This window comes from Staurois parvus, unplaced genomic scaffold (assembly GCF_062004578.1).
Source record: "Staurois parvus isolate SC_StPar_1 unplaced genomic scaffold, SC_StPar_1.0 ptg000011l, whole genome shotgun sequence".
Taxonomy (NCBI): domain Eukaryota; kingdom Metazoa; phylum Chordata; class Amphibia; order Anura; family Ranidae; genus Staurois; species Staurois parvus.
The window spans coordinates 12,373,563-12,399,012 of NW_028317807.1; the positions used below are offsets into that span (position 1 = coordinate 12,373,563).

Below are 25,450 nucleotides of genomic sequence, written 5' to 3' on the forward strand. Positions count from 1 at the left end.
CTAACTGCTGATGAGAAAAGGTATTTAGCAGTTTATATTTACTAAAATAATTGCACTTCTATTTTCGGTTTACTGTGGGAGACCAGATATAGTGAATGCAGAGTCCTAGGTTTAGTAACTCTTTAAGCAAGGGGAAAAGGTAGGAAGGTTTATAATGCCTTTAAAGTACAACACCGCTTTTTCCTTCTTCAAGAAATGTTATTGAGCAGTCACTACCCATAAAGTAATTCACTTAATATAGTTACATTTGGTTTAACCACTTGCCCTCCAGAGGATTTACCCCCCTTCCTGACCAGGCCATTTTTTGCAATATGGTGCTGCGTTAGTTTAACTGACAATTGCATGGTCATGCAACGCTCAAATTAACCACTTCCATACAGGGCACTTTTACCTCAGGCCATTTTACAGGTTTCAGCGCTCTCACACTTTGAATGATAATTGTGCGGTCATACAACACTGAACCCAAACTAAAATTTTATAATTTTCTTCACACAACTAGAGCTTTCTTTTGGTGGTATTTAATCAACACTGGGGTTTTCATTTTTTGCTAAATTAACAAAAAAAGACCGAAAATTTTGAAAAAAAAATATGTTTTTCTTTGTTTCTGTTATAAAAGTTTGCAAATAAATAATTGTTAATTCATAAATTTAGGCCAAGATGTATTCTACTACATTTCTTTGGTGAAAATAACCCAAATCAGTATTTATTATTTAGTTTGTAGGAAAGTTATAGAGTTCACAAACTATGGTATATATCTGAAAATTGATCAATCCTGAAGTACTGACACCCAATCTAATTTCTTGAGGTCCAAGAATGTCAGAACAGTACAGATATCCCCCAAATGACCACTTTTTGCAAAGTAGACAGTCCGACGTATTTCATAAGAGGCATGGCGAGTTTTTTTAAGTTATTTTTTTGTCATAATTTTTTGGAAAATGAAAAAAATGAAAAAAATTATTTCCACTATTTTTTTTTTTTTCATACTGTCACCAGTGCATAGTAACATTGTACTACTTTAGGGAAGTGATCAGTATTTTTTTTTTACACAATTTGCTTATAGCAAAGAATTACTTTGCTACAAGCAAGCATTTCCTGAATGACATCGATTCATTCAGGGTTTTTTTTTTTTTTGTGCTTAGCTGTGATTTGGCCACGGCTAATCACATGACACAGCTGGGCTGTGATTGGCCCAGCTTGTGCATGTGATCGCTGTGACCATTACAGTATGCATGAAATGAAGCCATCCATTGTATACAACTGTCATGTAACCTGCTGTGATTGGTCACAGCAGGTCACATGGTATTTGAAATGGGGCCGGTACACAGATCTGTCATCGGTCGCGTCCGAGGTACACGGCCGGTGACAGACCGCGCTGCAGAGCGGCACTGTGGGCAGGCGCACTGCATAAAGGACACCATATGGCATCCACCCTGAGGGACGAGCTGCCCACTACCCGGAAAATCACATATGTATGTGTGTGTGTGTATATGTATATATATATATATATATATATATATATATACATGTGTGTGATTTTGCGCAGCCCTGCCACCCTGTAGCAGTAGTTCTGCTATAGGTTGGTAGGGAAGCGGTTAAAGTGGTATTAAACACAAAAATGTTTTATATTGCAGCTTACCAATTATTAAATCTGGTGCATTCATTTTTTCTTTAGGCCTTTTCCCCCTTATTTTTATTAGCAATCTGACAAGTAAATCTTTTTTTTTCAATTTCTTTCAACAGACCAAACTTACCAGCAAAAGTTGCAGTTAGAGGGTTGAGCCAAACCATTTAAAGTGAAACTAGAATTGAAATAAATCGCAAAGAAGCAGGCACTTTATTGCAGAAGAGATATGGAACATCTCTAATGTAAAAAAAAAAAAAAATTGCAATCAACTATAGAATATATACTGAGCTGTGCAGCTTAGTTTGCATTCTGAAACACTGCCTGTGTGCCAGGATGTCAGCACTTATGCACTTGCATAGGAGTGACATCATCCCATGCTGGCCAATTAAGACAGCAGAAGACCGTCACCCATAAGAAGTCTGGGAGGAGATGCTGACGCTAGCAAGGGACCTTGTTGGAATCAGACTATTAAAACTGAGTTAAGTGTTTTGGGAGTGCTTACAATGGTCAGTTTTTATTCATTCATGTAAAACCTTTATACAAAAAGCTTAACCACTTTGCGTCCGACAGCTACAGGACCAGCGACGTACCCATACGTCACTGGTGGTGTTCCATCAATCTGGTTCATAACAGCTCTGCTTCTCTTCCTGGTGAGCTGTGATTGGCCCACAGCTCTCACATGATACAAAACAAATCCCTTATCACCCCTCCTAGAATAGTACTCTCTTACTATGGTAACACTGTACTACTCTGATTAAAGTTTTTTTTTAATAAAAAAGAAACATAATGTTTAAAAAAAATAAAAATATGGAGAGAATTTTTTTTTGTTTTAACTAATTGCTGCTTGCCCGACCACAATGAGGGAGTGAGCGGTGGCCCTGGGCATAGCGATGTACCCTTACGTCACTTTCTATTTCTTGGTGTGCGTGCACGTCACTGACTACTGTATTGCTGCCACTAGTGATATCAGATAACGTCAGGGTCTGTAAGCTCCCCTCCCAGCCAGGGTCAGCTAGCGTTAGATTTCCTGTACACTATTGCACTCACGTTATTTGTCGCTGATCACCGCCATTACTAGTATAGTGTTTGTACAGATCAATAAATTGATCACGAACAGAGCTATACTAGAGCCTCCTACAAAAAAAAAACCTAAATAAATAATTTAAAAAACCAATAACCCCCACCCCCATTTCCGTGCTCACGTGCAAAGGCAAACGCTAGCAGCGGTCCCACTTCGGTATGTAAACAGAGATTGCAACACGCATGTGCGGTATCACTGCAAACGTCAGATTAAGGGCAGTAATTATAGCACCAGACCTCCAGTGTAAATCTAAAGTGGTGACTTATAAAGGCATTTAAAGCTTGCCTATGGATATTAAACATTTACGTAGTTTGTTGCTGTTGCATGGGTGTGCAGAAGTAATTTTCTAGCAAAAAAAAACCCTGTTTTTTTCATGTAAATAAAAAGTGTCAGAAAAGGCTTGATCTTTAAGTGGTTAGAAGAATGAGTGATGTGTGGCATAAGCTTCTAATGTTGGCCCTGGACAGTAGAAGCACCCTCCCAAATGACCCTTTTTTGGAAAGTAGACACTATGCTAAGGGGCATGGTGAATATTTTGCAGATCTCATTTGTTGCCACATGTTTTTTTCAAAATGATATCTGCAAAATACCCACTATGCCTCTTATCAAATTCCTCGGGTTGTCCACTTTCCAAAAAGGGGTCATTTGGGGGGGGGGGGGTTGTACTATCCTGGCATTTTAGGGATTTAAAACTGTGAGGAAGTGACATGAGGAAATATGCCCTTTGAAAGCCTGGAGGTGGTCATTGGATTTTTGGGGCCTGTATGTATTAGGCTGCCAATAAGTCTCACATGTGGTATCCCCATACTTGGGAGCAGTAGCAGAATGTGTTTTGGGGTGTTATTCTACATATGCCCATGGCATGTGTGAGCAATATATCATTTATATAACAACTTTGTATTAAAAAAAAAAGGGGTCAATTGAGGGGGGGGGGGGTTTACTGTCCTGACATTTTAGCACCTCAAGAAATGTGATAGACAGTAAGAAAGTAAAAGCTGCATAAATTCCAATATACACTATATTGCCAAAAGTATTGGGACACCCCTTCAAATCATTGGATTCAGGTGTTTCAATCACCTCCATGGCCACAGGTATATACAATCAAGCACCTAGGCATGCAGACTGCTTCTACAAACATTTGTGAAAGAATGGGTACACTCATTACTTTACATTGTAGCAAAGTGTAATTTCTTCAGTGTTGTCACATGAAAAGATATAATAAACTATTTACAAAAATGTGAGGGCTGTACTCACTTCTGTGAGATACTGTTGGTGTGTATATGTGTGTGTGTATATATATATATATATATATATATATATAATTTTTATACATACACACACTGTATTGCCAAAAGTATTACAACACTCCAAAACATCGGATTCAGGTGTTCCACCGGTGTATAAAAGCAAGAATGAAGCATGTATGCTGCTTCTACAAACAGTTGCAAAAGAATGGGTCATTCTCCGGAGCTCAGTGAATTCAAGGGTGGTACTGTGATAGGTTGCAGCCTGTGCAAGAAGTCCATACATGAAATTTCCTTGCTACTAAATATTCCACAGTCAACTATTAATGGTAGTATAACAAAGTGGAAGCAACTGGGAACAACAGCAACTCAGCCACAAAGTGGTAGGTCACACAAAATGACAGAGCGAGATCAGCGCATGATGAAGCGCACAGTGCGCCAACTATCTGCAGAGTCAATAGCTAAAGACCTCCAAACTTTGTGTGCCCTTTAGACTAGCACAATGACAGTGCATAGAGAGCTTCATGAAATGGGTTTCCATGGCCGAGCAGCTGCATCCAAGCCTTACCTAACCAATTGCAATGCAAAGCGTCAGATGCAGTGGTGTAAAGGACGCCACCACTGGACTCTAGAGTAGTGGAGATGTTTTCTCTGGAGTGATGAATCATGCTTCTCTGTCTGGCAATCTGATGGATGTGTCTGAATTTGGCAGTTGCCAGGTGAACGGTACTTGCCTGACTGCATTGTGCTAAGTGTAAAGTTTGGTGGAGGGGGGATTATGATGTGGGGTTGTTTTTCAGGGGTTGGGCTTGGCCCCTTAGTTCCAGTGAGGGGAACGCTTAAGACGTCAGCATACTAAGACATTTTGGAAAATTTCTTGCTCCCAACTTCGTGGGAACAGTTTGGGATGGCCCCTTCCTGTTCCAACATGACTGCGCACCGCTGCACAAAGAAAGGTCCATAAAGACATGGATGAGCGACTTTGGGGTGGAGGAACTTGACTGGTCTGCACAGAGTCCTGACCTCAACCCGATAGAACACCTTTGGGATGAATTAGAGAGGAGACTGTGAGCCAGGCCTTCTCTGGCATCAGTGCCTGTCCTCACAAATGCTCTTCTGGAAGAATGATCAAACATTCCCATAGACACACTCCTAAACCTTGTGGACAGTCTTCCCAGAAGAGTTGAAGCTGTTATAGCTGCAAAGGGTGGACCAACTCAATATTGAACCCTACGGACTAAGACTGGGATGCCATTAAAGTTCATGTGCGTGTAAAGGCTGGCATCTCAATACTTTTGGCAATATAGTGTATATAACATAGTTTGCAGATGCTATACATTTCACAGAAACAAACTGATATACAAGTATTGGGATTTTGTTTTACCAAAGACATATAGCAGAATAAATTGCGGCCTAAATTTATTACAAACTTTGAGTTTACTGGATATTTTTTATAACCAAAATAACCATTTATATCACAAAAAAGTAAAAAAAAACAGTGGTGATCAAATTCTACCAAAAAAAATCTCTGTGTGAAAAAAGGACATACATTTTGTTTGGGTACAGCGTTGCATGACCGTGCATTTATCAGTTGAACTAGCACAGTGCCGAATAGCAAAAAATGGCCTGGTCATTACAGGGAGGTAAATCTTTAGGAGGGCATGTGGTTAAAAAAAAAAAAAAAGCCTTGCTGTAACAACTTTAATTTGTTAGTCAAGTTACATAGTTACACTGGTTGAAAAAAAGACAAGTCCATCTAGTTCAACCCTCACGCACACATAGAAAACCTCCATATACACAATCCTTTACCCACAGTTGATCCAGAGGAAGGCAAAGAGAAAACAATAAAGCATGATTCAGTAGTGGAAAAAAATTTTCCTGATGCCCCAAGAGGCAATCAGTTGTTCCCTGGATCAACTTTACCTAAAAATATTAGTATAACGTTATATTTTGTGACTTTAGGAAACAATTCAGGCCATTTTTAAAACATCTACTGAGTTGAACAGAACCAGCTATTGAGTGAGTCTCTTCCATATTTTCAAAGCCCTTACTTAGAAGAAGTCTTTGCGAATTTGCAGACAAAATCTAATTCCCTCCACAAGTAAAAACTGCCCTCTTGTTCTCTGTGATGATCTTAAAGTGGATATCTCTACACCAAGTTCACTATATAGACCACTTATGTATTTGTACATGTTGACCATGTCCCCCTTAATTTTCTCTTCTCCAGAGAGAATAAATTCAGTTCCTCCAATCTTTACCAATAGCTGAGCTCCTCCCATTCCTTTTATCAGTTTGTTTGCTCTTTTCTGCACTTTCTCCAGTTCCCTAATATCCTTTCTGTCAACTAGTGCCCAAAAGTGAACTTCGTATTCTAGATGAGGTCTTACTAATGATTTATACAGGGGCAAAGTGATGTCTCTGTCTCTCTCTCTTTCTCTCTCTCTGCAGTCTATACCTTTTTTAATAGAAGAAAGCATTGTGCTTACTTTGGAAATAACAGCTTGTCATTGCATGATATTATTAAGTCTATGATCTACCAGAACACCCAAAGCCTTTTCTGCCATGGATTCCCTAAGTTGTACTCCCCCTTGTATGTATAATGTGTCCATATTTTTTCACCCAAGTGTATAACTTTACATTACTCAACATTTACCACTTGCCCTCCAGAGGATTTACCCCCCCCCCCCCTTCCTGACCAGGGCATTTTTTCCGATACGTTTTATACACAGGTCTCTCCCTGTCAGCTCTGCCTATGATTGCAGAGTCCTGGCTGAGAATCGCCTGCTGGAACCCGGTGACTGATATATTCAGCAGCCAAAAGTGGCGCGGGTAGGGCAGTGAGCTTGCACACACTTTCTACCTGGAAATGCTATTCCACTGTATAGCATGGTGTCATCTGCAAAGAATGAAATGGTACTTGTAAAGTATAACTAAAGGCAAAACTTTTTATTTTTTAGTTTTGGACAGAGTAGATATGGATTAGTTTTAGCTATTTGTTTTTTTGTTTTTTTTGCTGTCTGTACCCCCCTTAGGAAGATTCACCCTCTCTATTTGCCCTGTTTACCATTATCGTTGAAAATGAAAGTAAATGAAATCCCCAAATTTTGGGTTGTCCCCAGAAAAGTAATAGAGGGGAAAATTCCCAATGGGGACACTAGTTCTGGTGATCTGGGGGTTCTCAAGGTATTTAATTTGCAGGGATTTCCTCGCACTTCCTGTTTTGGCTATGGGACAAGAAATGAAGGTAAATCTCTCCAATGGCACACAGATGTCAAAAAATAAACTGACAGGAAAATGGAAAATGGAAAGAAAAAAAGTTTGGTTTATAGTTCTACTTTAATCCCAGGTTCTAGGTCATTTATAAATATATTAAAAAGTTAGGATCCCAACACTGAACCTTGGAGTACACCACTAACAACCCTAGACCATTCAGAGTATGAATTATTAAAGTGTTACTAAACCCACAACAGTAAAATCAGTCTGACTGGGACCAGATTTATGACCACATACATAAAGGTTCCATGTGTGTTTCTACACAAGAAGGCAACTACAAAGTATTTTCCAGGTGGTACAGAGTTCCATCTGTGCTTCATAAATTTGATCCTAACGTTCCTAACTTATGCTGGAGAGGTTGCCAGGCAACAGGTACTCTTTTGCATATATGGTGGGATTGCCCGCAACTGCAGCCCTTCTGGATAAATGTTTTGGACATAATCGCACAAGTTACTACATACGCCCTAGACTTTACCCCAGCACAATGTCTACTCCATCATTCCTCTCTTCCTGTGAAGACCTATCGTAAGTCGCTTGCATTACACATGATAAATGCGGCAAAACAGTGTATTCCTGTTCATTGGCGATCAGACCATATTCCCACCGTGCGAGAGTGGATTCTTAGGATCAATAAGATCGCGGAAATGGAGGAGCTGATCTCAGTGGCTAAAGAACACCCCGAGCGATTCAGGAAGACATGGGCATGTTGGACTCACTTCCTATCTACTGAGACTTATCATGGCTTAATGAAGGAATGAGCGAGAAGATTTGGAAACCTGGAAAGCCTCTAGAACTTTCACCTCAGGAATAATTCCTTTACTGGACTTTACCGGACTTTAGAGAGATTATAACCTTAATTTAAGACAGCATCTGTTATAACCAGGCCGATACTATGTGGTGTGATTGGCTTAGTTATACTTATTTAATTCTAATCCTCAACTCCCCCTCCCCACCCCCCTTTTTTTTTTTTTTCTTCTTTCCCCCTATTTATTTGTCTTCCTTGTCCCACTCCACCTCACTCTGATATTACTTCCCATACTCCTTTTCCATTTCCACTCGAGTCTTTCTTTTCTTTTCTTTCTCCCTTTAGCAACCCTTTTTCTCATATTCTAAATAGCAATATTTTTTACAAGGATCAGAACACTCCTAGATGTACAAGTGTGATAATACTTTAGAAAACTAACCCACGATTTTTGGATACGGATATAGCAGACATCTGTGCCTTGAGATAATACGTTTGTCTTGCACCTCATAGTCTTGATGCTTGAGCTCTCTACATAGAGACTAATGTATACCATATTTATCGAAAATTACAGATGGTAAATAGTATTACTATGGTTATACTTTTTGCATATGCTTTACTGTGGGAATTGGATGCATGTTGATCTAAAATCTATTCTAATGTCCTATTCCCGTCTGCGATACGGGAGAACATATATGAAGATGTGCATGGACTGCGATCCGTATCTGTCTATGATCTGTTTTGTCTTTCTTACTTCAATAAAACTTTTTTTGAAAAAAAAAAACAAAAAACAGTAAAATCAGTCTGTATATGCAGTAAAGCATGCTTGTTATACTCACTGTGGAACCTAAGGGGTTAGTCCTCTGCATTGTGTAAAAAGGCTGTTTGATTCTTTCTTCTCTGTTCCTCCCCTTTTTCAAGTGACCACCACTTATCTCTAGACTGAACTGTAGGCATACACATGCTCAGTTTAGTGTATATTGCTAGAGAGGTTTTTTTTTCCTTGGGAGAGTGCATGTGATCAGCACAGGGCCAATCAGCACTGTCCACAGAGGTCAGAGGATTTCCTCCTGCGAGCTTTAGCTAGTGCTGGGCTGGTCACTGATAGAAGTCACAAGTCTGCTGTAACTGTTGATGAAAAAAGGGTATTTAGAAGTTTATATTTACTAAAATAGTTGCACTTCCATGTTCTGTGTACTGTGGGAGACCGGATATAGTGGATGCAGTGTCCTGGGTTTAGCAACACTTTAACCACTACTCTTTGAATACGATCTTTTAGCCAGTTTTCTATCCACTTACAAATTGACTTTTCTAAGCCTATAGACTTTATCTTACACATTAGCCATGTGTGGGTAACTGTGTTAAACACGTTTGCAAAATTTTGGCATACTACGTCCACAGCAACTCCTTTCTCGGAGTCTGTGTAAATTGGCTAACGCATATAACACCACCCTCTTCCCAGACTGACAATGCAGTTTTCCAAAGGGTGTCTCCAATTCTTTTTCATAGAATCTGGATCACCAGGTGAAAATAAAGGTAAAAAAGGCCTAAAAACAGAAAACATTTAAATATTCATAAACTGCCAAATATTGCAATGTTGTTTTTGGGTACCACTTTTAATGCCTGTTTGGGAATATCAATATTTTTTTCTTTTTTTTTTTAACTCAGTGATTTGTGTTTATTAAATATTTTTTTATAATCTTTTGAGCAGGTTTTCATTACCTGGAAACATTGGGTTGGGAACCATTCTCAGTTAGTTTGACAAGAGAAGAAACAGTTAAAGTGATTGTTTTTCTGACACCAAGAAAAAAATGGTGACAGGGGTGGGATCTCCAGCAGATTGACAGCCTCCGCTCTGTTCTTGTGAGATTTATGGAGGGAGGATGGGGGTGTCTCTTCCTTCCGTCCTTCTTTCCTTCCTTCCTATCCGCTCTCAGAGCTCTCCTCACTAAGCTCTGCAGAGTCTAATTTCAGCTCTCTGCCCCATTTTTTCTGAACTCTCAGACAAGCTTTATAAATTAAGCACTTTGAATGGATGTAGAGAAGAGAAGACCGCAGATAAACAGGTACAACATATGTAGGAGGATTTATTTAATCTCTGTGTATCACGTGAGGCCAGTCACTTCACTAAGCATATGTAAGGATTTACAACGACTTTAAATATTGCTTACATTACACTGTTGATTCCTTAGTCTAACACGTACCTTGCCTGTCAGAAAAGCAAAGGGCATGCCAACAATCTCGCCAGTTGGGGTTTGAGTAAAATATAGACTTTTTATTCCCTTATATCTATTGTATAAAAAACTCTTAGCAAAGGTAATTGAAATGAATATAAACTTATTGCAGACCTTTGTTAAAAAAAGCAGAGCTCTCTGCTGTATGGGTTACAGTATTTGTGAACACTGGGATACATTTCAAGTAGGAAAAACATGATTATACTTTAATCACTTGTTAATATCAGTTCATCAGCATTTATATCAAATTATTCTCATTGAAAATAAACACTCCACATTGACTTCATTCAACGTGCCTTTGTTTACTGAATTATATGTTTGTAGTCCAGGTCCTGCTGGCCTGGTTCATGACACATTTGCACAAGGAGTATCACTGGCTTTTGTGTTATTCCTGGAGGTAGCTGATATTTCAAATTTATTGTTGCAAAAGGGCAGCGGACTGTCATTGTGTGTTTGAAGGTCGTCACAGGCAGGCCTGCGGGATTTCAGAATATATAACTTTTAATAATCTTTCATTCCTCCAAAATCAAGAAGCTTATCTTGGAATAAAATTCTATATGTCATGAAGCTACAAATAATGTAATTCATCCAGAGGTCTACATATACAGGTTACATGACTTCAATGACCTATGAAAAGTATTAGTGTTTTAAACCATATGAACAAAAAGAAATAGTGCTAACATAGTAAATAGAAAGTTTAGATACACATGTGCTTAGATCTATTTACATGGATGGGTCTACCCTCTATGTTAAGATGCGTTGGGAAAGGAATGCCGATCCAAACACACCAAACTTTCCAGATTGCAATTATGAGGACCTTTTCCCCATGCAAATATGTCTAGAACTAAGCGGAAATCTCCACAAAACAAGTGACACATTTGACAGTTGTCAAAGGGACAGGTATTCCTTCTTAGAAATTACCCCACACCTCCATTTCTAGTGACTGACATGAACGTTTAGATTTCCCCTCCGCCAATGCTAGTTTAATATCAATTAATCTCTTTCTGAAATGTTGGATAAGCAGGAATAAGCGCCAACCATTCAAGTAAATTTGCAGACAGTTAATGACAAGTTCAAAATAATGAGAATAGTTGTTTCAAGAAAATGTCTATAATAGGGCCAACTGTAAAATTGTGTATCATTCATTTTAGGCTATATTCAAACTTCTTATGTGCTTGATGATATGAGTGTTTATGGATGGCTAACTAAATGAATGATCACGTACAAGTACAATTATATAATCTTTGAATCTTCTGTAACTGAGCGCTTTAAAGTCTTTGTTCGCGGCCCTGCTTATGCAGAAGTATCTTTCTATGTATCTTATTATGTTTCACTGTCTATATAACACTAACAGTACCATGAGCAGATTTTTTTTTCCTTTTACTATGTAGGATTTAGTGTCAGTTCACACCAGAAAAACGCACTCCAGTACAGTTCTGTGCAGAAAAAAATGCAGCATGTTATACTTTTTTTCTGCACTGGGAACTGAGTGCAACTGACTGCACTGGTGGGAACCAGGGCCATTGGAATGCATGGAAACTGCTGTGCATGCATTTTTTTCCAGTTTATATTTATTTCAGTTATTTTTTGTTAATCCATTTTTTTCATGCATGCCATATTTAATGAAAAGAAGAAAACATTTTGTGCGCTCACGCTGTCTAATGCATCTGACAAGGCGTGCATGTGCTGCTGCTGCCCAGGCAGGTGAGAGGCTGTATTAAGACTTCAGAATTAAGAGCCATTAATAGCAGTTCCTGAGCACACAAGCAAATTGACATGACCTATTTTCACTGCAAAAGGTTGCTGCCCTTTCCAGCAGTGAAGAGGTAAATAATGAAACCCTCCATCAAATGCTTCTGTGAATGGTGATCAAAAGTTGGTCAAGCATGCCAGCTTCTCCATTATATAGAAATTTTCATTTCAATCCCTTTGCTCAATGAGATCTATTAGTTTTGCTGCAATGAACTGTCAAGTAATACCATTAGCCTCAAAAAATGCACTAAATGCCACTCAGATTTTGTAATAGCTACTTTAAACTGCTCTTGCCTCAACAAAATCTATGCTTTTCATTTTTTTATTTTACAGTGAGTTGACAAGAAAGGTAGAGATTTCAGGGGACAGCGGACCGTTGGGGATACATGTTGTGCCTTTCTATTCCTCTCTTAGTGGACGGTGAGTTATATGATAAAAAAAAAATAAACCAACAAATTGAGTCAGTATGTTTTTCTGTATGCTCCACTGATTTATTGCTTCACTAACCAGGCTTGAAGAACACCTGTCATGTTGTCTGACATGCTTATTTAACAAAAGAATCCAAAGTGTTAAAGAACGTTTAACAGACTGCTAATTCTTTATAAGCACCAGCATTTTGGTGCAAGGAACGTTTCCACATTCCTATTGCAGTTAGCAGGGTCTGCTTGGCAGTAATGAGACCCACTGGCCTTAATGCTTTGGCTAACTACAGATAAATCTGTGGATGTCAGAGACTTTGAAATGCTTTTAATTGCTACATTACCATGGAACCTTTCAAAGACTTTCATAGTCCTTGTTAACATGCAGTACCTAAAACCCTATGAGTCTGTGGAAACAACTATTCTTTTTGCGTATATAACTTTTATAGCTTTCATTTTTTTATGTTATTTTTTATTAACACTGTCTCTTTAATTTTTTTTACAAAATTACAAAATACTTGTTCCTTCCAGTTCCTTAGGCCATAGATATGATTGGGGAAGTTCTGGTCCTCCGTCATCTCTATGATAAGCCAGCAGTGGAACGGGAGAGCCTGGGAAGGCTTAAGTGGGGAACCTCTTTTGCCGCATGTAAAGCAATCCAGCGGCTATTTCGCTGCGTAGACTGCTTTTACCTTATTCAGCATTGCTGGCTGAAAAAAAGATACCAGGGTCATAGCTTCATCTGTGGCCATGGCCCTGATATAACCACTGAAACCAAAGAATGTACAGTAACATCCTATGGGGCAGGAAGTGGTTAAGGTAAGAGACAACCATTTGTCCAATTTCTTCATTGGTGTTGTTTAAAGTGACAATTAGGAGAAACAAATCTTATGTTATTTTAAAGCTGAAATTTAGGGATGCATTTTTTATTTGCATAGTTACATTTGTCAAGCTTGGACCAATGTAAGTATTGTGACCGTGTGGGGTCCGGCCACTGGAAAAATGTATGTAGGAATGACAAAGAGTTCACATTGATGCAAGCGTGCGGCTCCAGAGTTGTGAGTGGAGAAATCTGTGCTTACAGATTTCTCCAGGTTTTGTAATTTCAGATCAGGGTCTGGAGCTTGAAGGCTTCAAAGTATTTTGGGTCGGATGAAGCTTTCAATCCCGTGTCTAGGTCTTAGTGCAGACCTGCCAGCCAGGTGAGTACACAGGTGTGCATATTCGTTATAAGTCAAGAGCTGGCCATACCTCAGAGACTTTTTGGAGATAGTTGTGTACTCCAGCCAGAAGTGGTGAGCCACTTGGGAGACACTATACTCCATGTGGAAGATACTCCCTACCTGAAGGACTGGGAGAGCTGGGACAGCTGAGCGAGTCTGCAGGATTGAGAGAGCTGAGGCAACTAGGGAGTTCAGGAGACTGGAGGGGATTTGTAAGTCTCGAGTGAGAGATTCTGGGGTGCTAGGAGAACTCTACTTAGAGGCTAGGAGTGGGCCCGTGCTGTGAGCTGCTGTAACTAAGGCTTAAGGAGCCTAAAGAATCCAGGAGACCAGAGATGAGAGCAGCAGTGCTGCTGAAGAGAGCCAGGTGACTTAGTATTTTTCATTACCTGTTTGCTTATAACACTTTGTGATGCCAAAACCCATGTGTGGGAAAATACTGACACAAGACATTTTCTTTAAAGTGTTATTATACCCAGACTATGTAAAACTATCATTACATGCTATGTCACCAAGTGTGCATACACCCAAAGCCTTCATTTTGTGTAGAGTGAAATATACTTGGTGGATCCTACCCTCAGCTGTCTCTCCCATCTTCTCTATGCAGTACTGGGACAAGGTCATCTATAGCCCAGGGCCAATTCTTTGCCCCCCCCCCATCTCTGCTCCTACCATGTCACCTCTTCTAGCACAAACCCCCCCTCCTAGCACAAATCCTGTTCCCCCCTCCTGACACAAATCCCCCCAATCACCACTCCTAGCACCCCCCCAAACAATTCTTACCACCTACACCCCAAAAATTCCCCCTCCCAGCACAAATACCCTCCTCCCCCAATCCCCTCTCAGCGCCCACCCCCACCTCACATGATACCACAGTGCCCAGGGCAGTTGCTCCTCCTGCCTACCCCTTGTCCCAGCCCTGTCTCTATGTACACACTACAGCCTGTGATCTACTAAGCATGCTCCAGTTTCAGTTCCATTCTAAGTGCTTAATTTGCTCCATTTTCATATCTGTGCAGCCGATATGACATTATTTATTTATTTCAGGCATTTACATAATGCCGTCAATTTACGCAGCGCTTTACATATATATTGTACAGTCACATTAGCCCCTAACCCTCAAGGGGCGTACGATCTAAGGTTCCTAACTCACATTCATACATATACAGTTGTGTTCAAAATAATAGCAGTGTGTTGAAAAAAGTGTATAAAGCTCAAAATACTTCTAATAGCTTTTATTTCCATACACACAAATGCATTGGGAACACTACACATTCTATTCCAAATCAAAACATGAAGAAAAATATATCAAATTTGTGTTGTTCCTGTAAAAAAATTGAAGAAAAGTGAATATTAGACTGTTCAAAAAAATAGCAGTGTTTGTATTCTTCTTTACAAACTCAAACATTCACTATATAAACTGAAAAATGTTTGAAGATTTTGCTTTCCTTTGAATCACTTAATTAACATTTAGTTGTATAACCACTGTTTGAGAACTGATGTACATCTGTGTTGCATGGAATCAACCAACTTCTGGCACCTTGCGCAACCATGCTTCACTGTCTTCCCAGTGTACTGTGGCTTGAATTCAGTGTTTGGGGGTCATCTGACATACTGTCTCCGGCCACTAGACCCAAAAAGAACAATCTTACTTTCATCAGTCCACAAAATGTTGCGCCATTTCTCTTTAGGCCAGTAAATGTGTTCTTTGGCAAATTGTAACCTCTTCAGAACGTCTTTTTTTCAACAGTGGGACTTTGCAGAGGCTTCTTGCAGATAGCTTGGCTTCACATAGGCGTCTTCTAATTGTAACAGTACTCACAGGTAACTTTAGACCTTCTTTGATCTTCCTGGAGCTGATTGTTGGCTGAGTCCTTGCCATTTTGGCTATTCTTCTATCCATTGGAATGGTAGTTTTTTGCTTTCTTCCACGTCTTTCAGGTTTTGGTTGCCATTTTAAAGCATTTGCGATCATTTTAGCTGAGCAGCCTATCATTTTCTGCACTTCTTTATATGTTTCCCCTCTCCAATCAACTTTTTAATCAAGGTACGCTGTTCTTTTGAACAATGTCTGGAACGACCCATTTTCCTCAGAATTTCAGAGAGAAATGCACTGTAACCAGCAAGTACAACATTTGATGCCTTCCTTCCTTAAATAAGGGCAAGAATTGCCACCTGTTTTTCAAAGAATGAATGACCTCACTAATAGAACTCCACACTGCTATTATTTTGAACATGCCCCTTTGAAAGTGATTCAATTACACAGAATCAGCAGCATGCATGTCATGACTGTTGGGTCTGTTGGATTTCTATTACTCTACTACACCTGCTAGTAAATTATTTGCCATGTAGAAATATAATTTCTACCAAAAACAGTGATTGATCAGGCTAGTGATGTCTGACTGCTATTATTTTGATATTTTGAACACAACTGTATGTGTGTGTGTATATATGTGTGTATATATATATATATATATATATATATATATATATATATATATTTTTTTTTTTTTTTTTTTTTTTTTTTTTTTTCCTTCAGATAACAGTATACTGCTCTTTCTCATATCACTTATTATATATTATTAGCATGTGTATTATTTGTGGATTTTGTTTCCCAGGATTCTCAGGCAGACATTTCTGTTGAGTGTAGTCTTCTAAATGTATAAGCCACCAATTCATTTTGTGTATTCCTTAATGTTTCATCTGACTCACCATTAGGAGATGTAATTTTAATATTGGTAATGTTTTCCCCATGATTCATGAAACACAAAATTATTTTCAAGTAGACTAATCATCTACTTAGGCAGTATACCATGTAATGCATTGGTAACTTCTAATGGCTTATTTTCTTTTTCCATTCGTTACAGAAAGTACTTTGGTAGACAAGGCATAGTCAAAACATTTTTTACTTGCCTCAGAATTTCAAGTTTAACCTATGTTTTTTCCACCAGTAATTAACCTTACACAGACTCAGGGATAAACATTTCTATAACATAGGGCATAATTGGAAGCTTTTCACGTCAAAGAAGACATCATGTGTAAACGACTTAATATTGTCTCTGCGACCCACTGATCCATACGTATACTTATACTGTTCAAATAAATGTTATGGGCTGGCTTACATTGTCTGTGCAAATGACAGGCAGTCAGTGTGTTCTTTGGTGAAATAACCTGAAATGACATGACAATATAATGGTGGAAGTCACCTGCGCATAGTACACTCTTAACTAGGTTTGCTAGGAAATTTGCTGTAGGCTTTGTGCACTCAATGAAGAATTAAAATCTAAAATAGAAGTTGATTCTACATAAAATAAGTTATTGCATTGTGCAGCTAGTGTGCACAAGGGTATGTATGATATCCCTACTCATTCTTGAACTCAAATGGTTATACATTATCTCGTAGTGTAAATCATGAGGAAAAAATGCTAAATCACAGTGATTTTAAATGATTGGTACATGAATGTATGATACCTTAATTTCAGTATTGAATGTTGAGGGGGTACATTGCTGCATCTGCTGTAATTTGAAGAGATTACCCTATAATATATGTATAGAAACAGTGATGAGCAGTAATTAAAAGTGTTGAGGTCTTTATGGGGAAGGAGACCCACTAGGCAACTGCATGCTTTGACAGCCAATGGTAGTTTCCTGCTTCTTCCTTCCTTCCTGCAGTACATGCTACCTCTTCTTCCCAGCTGTAGTATGGAGGGTGAAATCTGTGAGCTGTAATCTTGATGTAGAGACTATTACAGTGGAAGGAACAGTGAAGGAACTGCATTGTAAAGTATCCTGTAAAGAGAGGGTACTATGTGGCTGAGACACAGATTAATGTTTCTAATTTCCAGCAATAAATACTTTGCAGGAGTAACAACTACCCTCTCCAAGCTTATAGCACAAATTATATTTATAAGTGGTAATATGTTCTTCTGTGTAACTTGTCTTGTTGACTGTATTTTTAACGTGTATGACATATAGAATATAAGAAAATGAACCTCATATAAAATCTAAGTATATACTAAGATTCAATTGATTTTTAATATTTTAGAGTAATTGCTTCTGAAAAAATGTGGAACTCCTTTTTCCAAAAATATGTATAACTCTTATTGCAATAACATATACATAACCTACTCTCACTTTGCCGTTTAGTGCTTTGGGACTGTACATTCGTGGAATTGAGGAGAATAGCAGGACTAAACGGGAGGGCCTTTTCCAAGAAAATGAATGCATTGTGAAAATTAACAGTGTGGAACTTGCTGATAGGTCTTTTACACAGTAAGTATTATACTGTGAAAAGTGTTAAGTGGCTTTGTGTCATAGGTTTTAAAAATAACTTCCAAAGGTATGGCTGGTTATTTATTTATGTATGTGGATCTAAGCTTTGTTATGATATGTGTGTTTTGTATTTCAATTAGACACCACATTCACTGCTTACAAGTGAAAAAAAAAAAACCTCACAAAATGCAGAAATATGTGCCAAGTTACCTATTAACTTGGTATATGCAATGCATGGTACAGAGGGATGCAAAGACCGGTAAATTGGAGAGACAACACAACATCTCAACAAATGAATAGTCCAACCTAGTGGTGGTGGGGGGGGGCAAATTCTACAGGCCAAGACTCAACAGTCTTCCCATACCTTAAGGAAAAGGGGCATTTTTTTAAATCCTTTGTATACAGTATAAAACTTCCCTCTCCTGCTTTTTTGTAGCACCCCCCCCCCCCCCTGCTTTTTTACTTAGATTGGATTTCTCCACTTTTTCACCATACCACTTTCTTATGAGGCTGTAAAATATTAATAATATGTCTGTGTTTAGTCCAGTACTAAATAGCTGTCAGAACACTTGCACATTGTATTGCAAGTTAGGAAGTGTTGATGAATTTTCCAGGAATATACTGAATGCTAAGTTTATTAACTCTCTTGTATCTTAGGGCACAAGATATCTTCAGACAAGCAATGAAACATCCAAGTGTGTTAGTGGAGGTTGTGCCATCTCATAACCGTGAACTTTATGAGAAAACTGCCATATCTTACTTATCACTTTTAGAAGATGAAGATGATGAAATTCCTAATATAAAACCACCTCTTCCACCTGCCACTGCAAAGCAAAGTGGGAAGCTAAGTGACCACATTAATGGTTTTGATTCTGCACTGTCACAGCAGATTTCAGTAAGCCCAGATCCAGCAGGCCATGGTAGTTCATACTCCTCACCTCTAGGCTTTGGAACTAAAAAAACTGCCAAGATTATAAGGATTGATCTGAAAAAGGGTAATTGTACTTTTGTTTTTAAATAAGTGCTATGTGTTTGGTATTGAACTCCTTAGCTAGGAAAAAGAGGGCCTGATTTCTGCATAGTCAACATAGATGGTGACCTGCGGCAGCTTACTTCTCACGTAGATGCTCATTGTTCCAAATTTGCTGGGGCATCTTCGACTTCAAAGCATTCATTACAGTGATCAGGGACTGCGAGTGGGCAGTCCTCACATAATTAGAGCTAGGGCTTGGGTTGTCCATTCTTTTGTATGGGTTGGACCACCCAGTTACTAGCACAGACCTTATGAACTGTGGGCAGGTTTAACTTTGGTGCGTATTCCACCCAAGCATCATGTTGCTGGCTGGTTATGTACTTGGAGTTCTCTCACTCTAGGTCAGCATGTTTAGAACCAATTTACTCGCAGAACAGGAGAACATTTTTTACCATTTCTCTAGGTATATTAATGCAAAGCAAACTGTCTGTTTTAACCTCTCAGCCCACACGTGTGGCTTATCAGCTGAATATTAAGACTATCATGTTGAGTGAGGTAGATGGAGGTGAGTGACACATGACAGTCAATCTATGTGTGTGTGTGTGTGTGTATATATATATATATATATATATATATATATATATACACAGTAGATATAGATAATATATTCTCCCTGCCTACTTGGTGTTAACTCCCTTTTTGGGACTAAGGCTAGGTTCACACCTATGCAGTTTGCGAATGTTCTGTTTGTGCATTGCATTTTTCACCTCCATTTTTTATGTGTTTTTGCCACGTTTTTGATGTGTTTTGTGTTTTTTATTCTTATTATTAGGCAGATTTAAAACACATCAAAAATGCATCAAAAACGCATACAAAATGCACCACATGCTTTTATGCAGGATTTCCATTGAAGTCTATACAACCAACAAAGCTACTTTTTGCATTCAAAAAAGTCCACGACCATTTCCAAAAAACGCATCGGGTGAAAACTCAGAGATGGGAACGTGTCCCATAGGAAATCATGTTAAATGGACTGTAATGCATTTCTGCAAAACACAAAAAGCTGTGGAAAACACTTAGCTGTGAACCTAGGGTCAGCAACAATCTCTTTATATATTGTTGTGAATTTGCATTATGTGATGTCTTATTTCTGATATTGAGAATACATACAGTATCTCACAGAAGTGAGTACTCCCCTCACATTTTTGTAAATATTTCATTATATCTTTTCATGTGACAACACTGAAGAAATGACACTTTGCTACAATGTAAAATAGGGAACGTACAGCTTGTATAACAGTGTAAATTTGCTGTTCCCTCAAAATAACTCAACACACAGCCATTAATGTCCAAACCGCTGGCAACAAAAGTGAGTACACCCCTAAGTGAAAATGTCCAAATTGGACCCAATTAGCCATGTTCCCTCCCTGTTGTCATGTGACTCATTAGTGTCATCGTTAGTCAGATGTGAATGGGGAGCAGGTGTGTTAAATTTGGTGTTATCGCTCTCACTCTCTCATACTGGTCACTGGAAGTTCAACATGGCACCTCATGGCAAAGAACTCTCTAAAGATCTGAAGAAAAGAATTCTTGCTCTACATAAAGATGGCCTAGGCTATAAGAAGAATGCCAAGACCCTGAAACTGAGCTGCAGCACGATGGCCAAGACTATGGAGCGGTTTAACAGGACAGGTTCCACTCAGAATAGGCCTCGCCATGGTTGACCAAAGGAGTTGAGTGCACTTGCTCAGCGTCATATCCAGAGGTTGTCTTTGGGAAATAGACATATGAATGCTGCCAGCATTGCTGCAGAGGTTGAAGGGGTGGGGGGCCAGCCTGTCAGTGCTCAGACCATACGCCGCACACTGCATCAAATTGGTCTACATGGCTGTCGTCCCAGAAGGAAGCCTCTTCTAAAGATGATGCACAAGAGAGCCTGAAAACAGTTTGCTGAAGACAAGCAGACTAAGGATATGGATTACTGGAACAATGTCCTGTGATCTGATGAGACCAAGATAAACTTATTTGGTTCCGATGGTGTTAAGCGTGTGTGGTGGCAACCAGGTGAGGAGTACAAAGACTACAGTCAAGCATGGTGGTGGGAGTGTCATGGTCTGTGGCTGCATGAGTCCTGCCGACACAGGGGAGCTACAGTTCATTGAGGGGACCAAGGATGTCAACATGTACTGTGACATACTGAAGCAGAACATGATCCCCTCCCTTTGAGACTGGTCTGCAGGACAGTATTCCAACATAACGACCCCAAACACACCTCCAAGACGACCACTGCCTTGCTAAAAAAGCTGAGGGTTAAGGTGATGGACTAGCCAAACATGTCTCTAGACCTAAAGCCTATTGAGCATCTGTGGGGCATCCTCAAACAGAAGGTGGAGGAGCGCAAGGTCTCAAACATCCACCAGCTCCATGATGCCGTCATGGAGGAGTGGAAGAGGACTCCAGTGGCAACCTGTGAATCTCTGGTGAACTCCATGCCCAAAAGGGTTAAGGCAGTGCTGGAAAATAATGGTGGCCACACAAAATATTGACACTTTGGGCCCAATTTGGACATTTTCACTTAGGGTGTACTCACTTTTGTTGCCAACGGTTTAGCCATTAATGGCAAATTTACACTGTTATACAAGCTGTACACTCGCTACTTTGCATTACAGCAAAGTGTCATTTCTTCAGTGTTGTCACATGAAAAGATAGATTAAAAAGGTTACAAAAATGTGAGGGGTGTACTCACTTCTGTGAGATGCTGTATACATGAGCCTCCAGGGATATGGAACATATGGCTTTGAAGTTTTAATTTACATTATCATGGCATTTCCAACTTGTACACATAAGCAATATTTCTTGGGAACACAGCTCTCTTTTCTTCATAATAAATTCATGTCAACTAGGATTTGTCAGTGTCTGTTTCACTGAAATATTTACATGCACTTTACTAAGTGTTTGTGCATTTGTGCCATTGGCTACTGTCTGTACTTTGCTGGCTACAAGATCTCTGGAAGCTTTCTGTGTTGAAGCCTTGCTCACACCAATATATTTCAATAATTGTTGTTTTGTAATATGTAAATAGGCCAAAATGGGGAATATATTTTACCATTCTGTTTTGTAGAGAGATATTCTGTATGACCATAACTGTTTAGAGTATCTGTCACAAATTTCTGTTGACCAATTCCAATTCAGGTGCAGATGGCCTTGGATTCACAGTGGTCACAAGGGACTCTACAGTACATGGACCTGGCCCTATTTTCGTAAAAAATATTCTTCCTAAAGGAGCAGCCATAAAGGATGGACGATTGCTGTCTGGAGATCGAATAATAGAGGTATGTAAATTATCAGCTAATATATTTATACATTTTTGGGGGGAATTTACAAAAATTCAAGCTCAAGAAAATTTCAGAGTTGCATTCCTATGCTCAGACATAAGTTATGTACCTTGTGTGGTGTATTCTGTCTCATATTTATTCTGAAAAAAAATTTGCGGATCAGAATGGAATCTTTCAGATTAGATAAGATAACTGCGGAAATGTTCGAGTACAGAGTTTGGATTGCAAACATTAAAGTAAACTTGCTAAAGTCTACATCAATTTAAAAGCAATTCCATTCTCGATTTGCTTTCAGGATTTATGTATTAAAAAATAAATGATATATTTTTAGTGCAATTCTCGTGCCTTATAAGACCGTTTCCATGGCAGCACAAATTGAGGAGTCAACTATGGAAGGGTTCTGATGGGACTCTCCCTTCCAGGGCGAATTTTGCATTGAAGTTGGTCATGATTCTTCTATGCTTTTCTATGTTTTATTTCTGTTTTCCAATTTAAAGAAATGTAACCTCTTTACTCTTTGGTCCTTGTTCAGCATGCTGTGAAATGGCTTCTCTAGGAATAGGGGAAGGGGTCATCTTAATTACAATGGCAAATAGGCTTCTTTGCTGTTGTAAAGAAAGTACTGGATCTCTGTTTAGTAGATTTACAGCTAGTATTTTGTTATGTTTGAAAATGCATGCTGTGAGGACAGTAAGAAACTGGAACAAAGTGGTTTTAAATACTGCAGGCTGGAGTAGCTTTCTAAAAGCATGTGCCTTGATAGTAATAAGCAAAAAAAAAAAAAAGATGGGGAAGAAACAATTTTAGGAAGAAGAGGATATTTTTTAATTCAAAATACCCCAGAAAATGTACTACATTCTGTTTCAGAATACTGTTGAACACCAGGTAATAGATTATATATTTGGTGTTGCACTTTATCAGAACACTACCAGAGTCCCCAGAAATTTTGAGGGAAATTACTATGAAGGTCAGTGTTTGCATAAAATTGTAATACTTTTCCTTCTGCAGTGTGGCAATTAATGGACCTGTTGAGATTGCTCAGGCATTACAAATAGAATTTTGGTGTACCTATTCTTTCCATCTGATTTAAACTATTTTAGAGGGCTTCATCCAGATTCAGAGAATTCCAAGTGCCACATTGAATGTTTGATCTGGCCTTTAGGGGAGTTGCTATTTTACAAAAAACTTAGTTTGGTTATATCACATTGATTAAAGGATTATTTATATTAAAATACCTTGTTATACTTTTTCCAACTTTTTTAAATTTAATTTTATATGTAGAAAAACACAAAACAGCCATTTGGGCATGCTGTGGCTCGCAAAGTACAAAAGAAGTAAACGTAACAACCCAAGTTAATCCTGAATGCATGAGGTTCACAATAGCAACCTGGGAGTATACAGGAGTAACACATCTACAGATGTACAGTGCCTTGAAAAAGTGTTCATACCCCTTGAAATGTTCCACATTTTGTCATGTTAAAACCAAAACTGTAAATGTATTGTATTGGGATTTTATGTGATAGACAACACAAAGTGACACATAATTGTGAAGTGGAAGGAAAATGATAAATTGTTTTCAAAATGTAATAGATTGTAAGCTCCAAGGAGCAGGGTCCTCCTAACCCTCTTGTATTGAACTGTATTGTTGCTGTATTGTCTCCCGTTATATTGTAAAGCGCTTAGCAAACTGTTGGCGATATATACATAATGTATAATAATTAATAATAATGTAATCCCACGTAAGTGGTTAACCACGTGCCCCCCTTCCAGACCAGGCCATTTTTTGTATTACGGCGCTGTGTTATTTTAACTGATGATTGCGCGGTCATGCAACGCTGCACCCAAATGAAATGTACGTCCTTTCTTGTCCCAAAAATTGAGCTTTCTTTCTTGGTATTTGATCACCTGTGCATTTTTTATTGTTTGCGCTATAAAAAAAAGACCAATAATTTTGAGAAAAAAAGCTATATTTTTGAGCATGTCCAGTAAAAAAATTAAAAAAATCAAATTTTGTCATACATTTAGGCCAAAATGTATTCTGCTCCATGTCTTTGCTAAAAAAAAAATCCCGATACGTGTAAATCAATTGGTTTACATGAAAGTTATAGCATCTAAAAATTGGGGTATATATACTGGGATTTTTTTTTTGTACTAGTAATGGCGGCGATCAGCGACTTATAGCGGGACTGTGGGACTGCGGGGGGGTATTCTGACACTGGTGGGAACTGACTTGGTGTCACTGACATCATTTGTTTTACTAGGGGCTGTGTGTTAGTTCTTCACTGTAAGCACATTCCTTTGCATGGCTGTGTTGTGCAGCTGAGTCAGATACGCCCATCGGCGAAACGCGTTGACGTCATACGTCAGATATACGTCACTTCCGGTCATGCGCACTAGAGGGAACGCACGCTGACCTACAAGGAGGAAGCCATCTTCACATGCCACGAGGCAGGCTTAAGCAGCACAGGCGCCGAGAAGAGGCTGGAACCCGCGGTATATCGGCTGATGTCAGCGGTTGTTCCCTGGCCTCTCTGGCCTTGTAAGGCAGTACCTATGAAGGACATCTTTTCCTCTCCTACTATCCATTGCGCAGGTGGTGAGTGGACTGTTACAGGACACTAGTTATATGGTCCTCTGTGATCGATATAACCTATACATCTTATATAGAGTAAAGCTCTTCCAGTGACTTTCCACATATTGTTTGTTTCACTACAGGATGGGGACATCATGGTGCTTTTCATAGGAAACAGGATATACCACGTGTATCTCAACAGGCAGAAGATTTATTGGGATTTGTCTTGTTTTCCTTACAGAAAGTGGTGTGTAGTCCACATACAGTGGTGAAGAAACCATTTCAAGCAGTGTTCTGCTATTTGCATCTATCCTTCCATCCTGGTAACAAATGGGGCTTATTCTCATTTAAGAGCCCTAAGGAAACAGTCGCTTATATTACAGATGAATGGGCCCCAACCACATGTGCCGGCATAGGAGTGTACTGCATTTTATATATGACATTCATTTTTTGTCTCTTATAGGCCTAGAGGCATGCTTCTCTTTTTGACGCATACTGTGCTTGCTGCACTGCATACATGTGATATTTTATATCTATAGTGTAATGTTTTGACACTCCCTGCTTGGGATATAACCATTTTGGTAGTAGCATATGTCTACATATTTACAACATGTTACATGGTATACCTATGGTATAATTTTTGCATACACCTCCTGTGGGAAGTGTTCACCTGTGAGCCAGTGCTACAAAGACTTTAGGCTCTAGT

General features: G+C 39.0%; 1 protein-coding gene across 4 annotated transcripts in view; it reads left to right on the top strand.

Annotated features, from left to right (window-relative positions):
• The window catches only part of PARD3B (par-3 family cell polarity regulator beta), a 1,797,179-nt gene that overhangs the window by 457,169 nt on the left and 1,314,560 nt on the right, over positions 1-25,450 (top strand). For all 4 annotated transcript variants that reach the window (XM_089670923.1, XM_089670934.1, XM_089670945.1 and 1 more), the window contains exons 6-9: positions 12,284-12,370; positions 17,739-17,864; positions 18,522-18,859; positions 22,030-22,169. In XM_089670923.1, the coding sequence (XP_089527049.1) occupies positions 12,284-12,370; positions 17,739-17,864; positions 18,522-18,859; positions 22,030-22,169 (691 nt within the window). The remainder of the gene's footprint in view (positions 1-12,283; positions 12,371-17,738; positions 17,865-18,521; positions 18,860-22,029; positions 22,170-25,450) is intronic.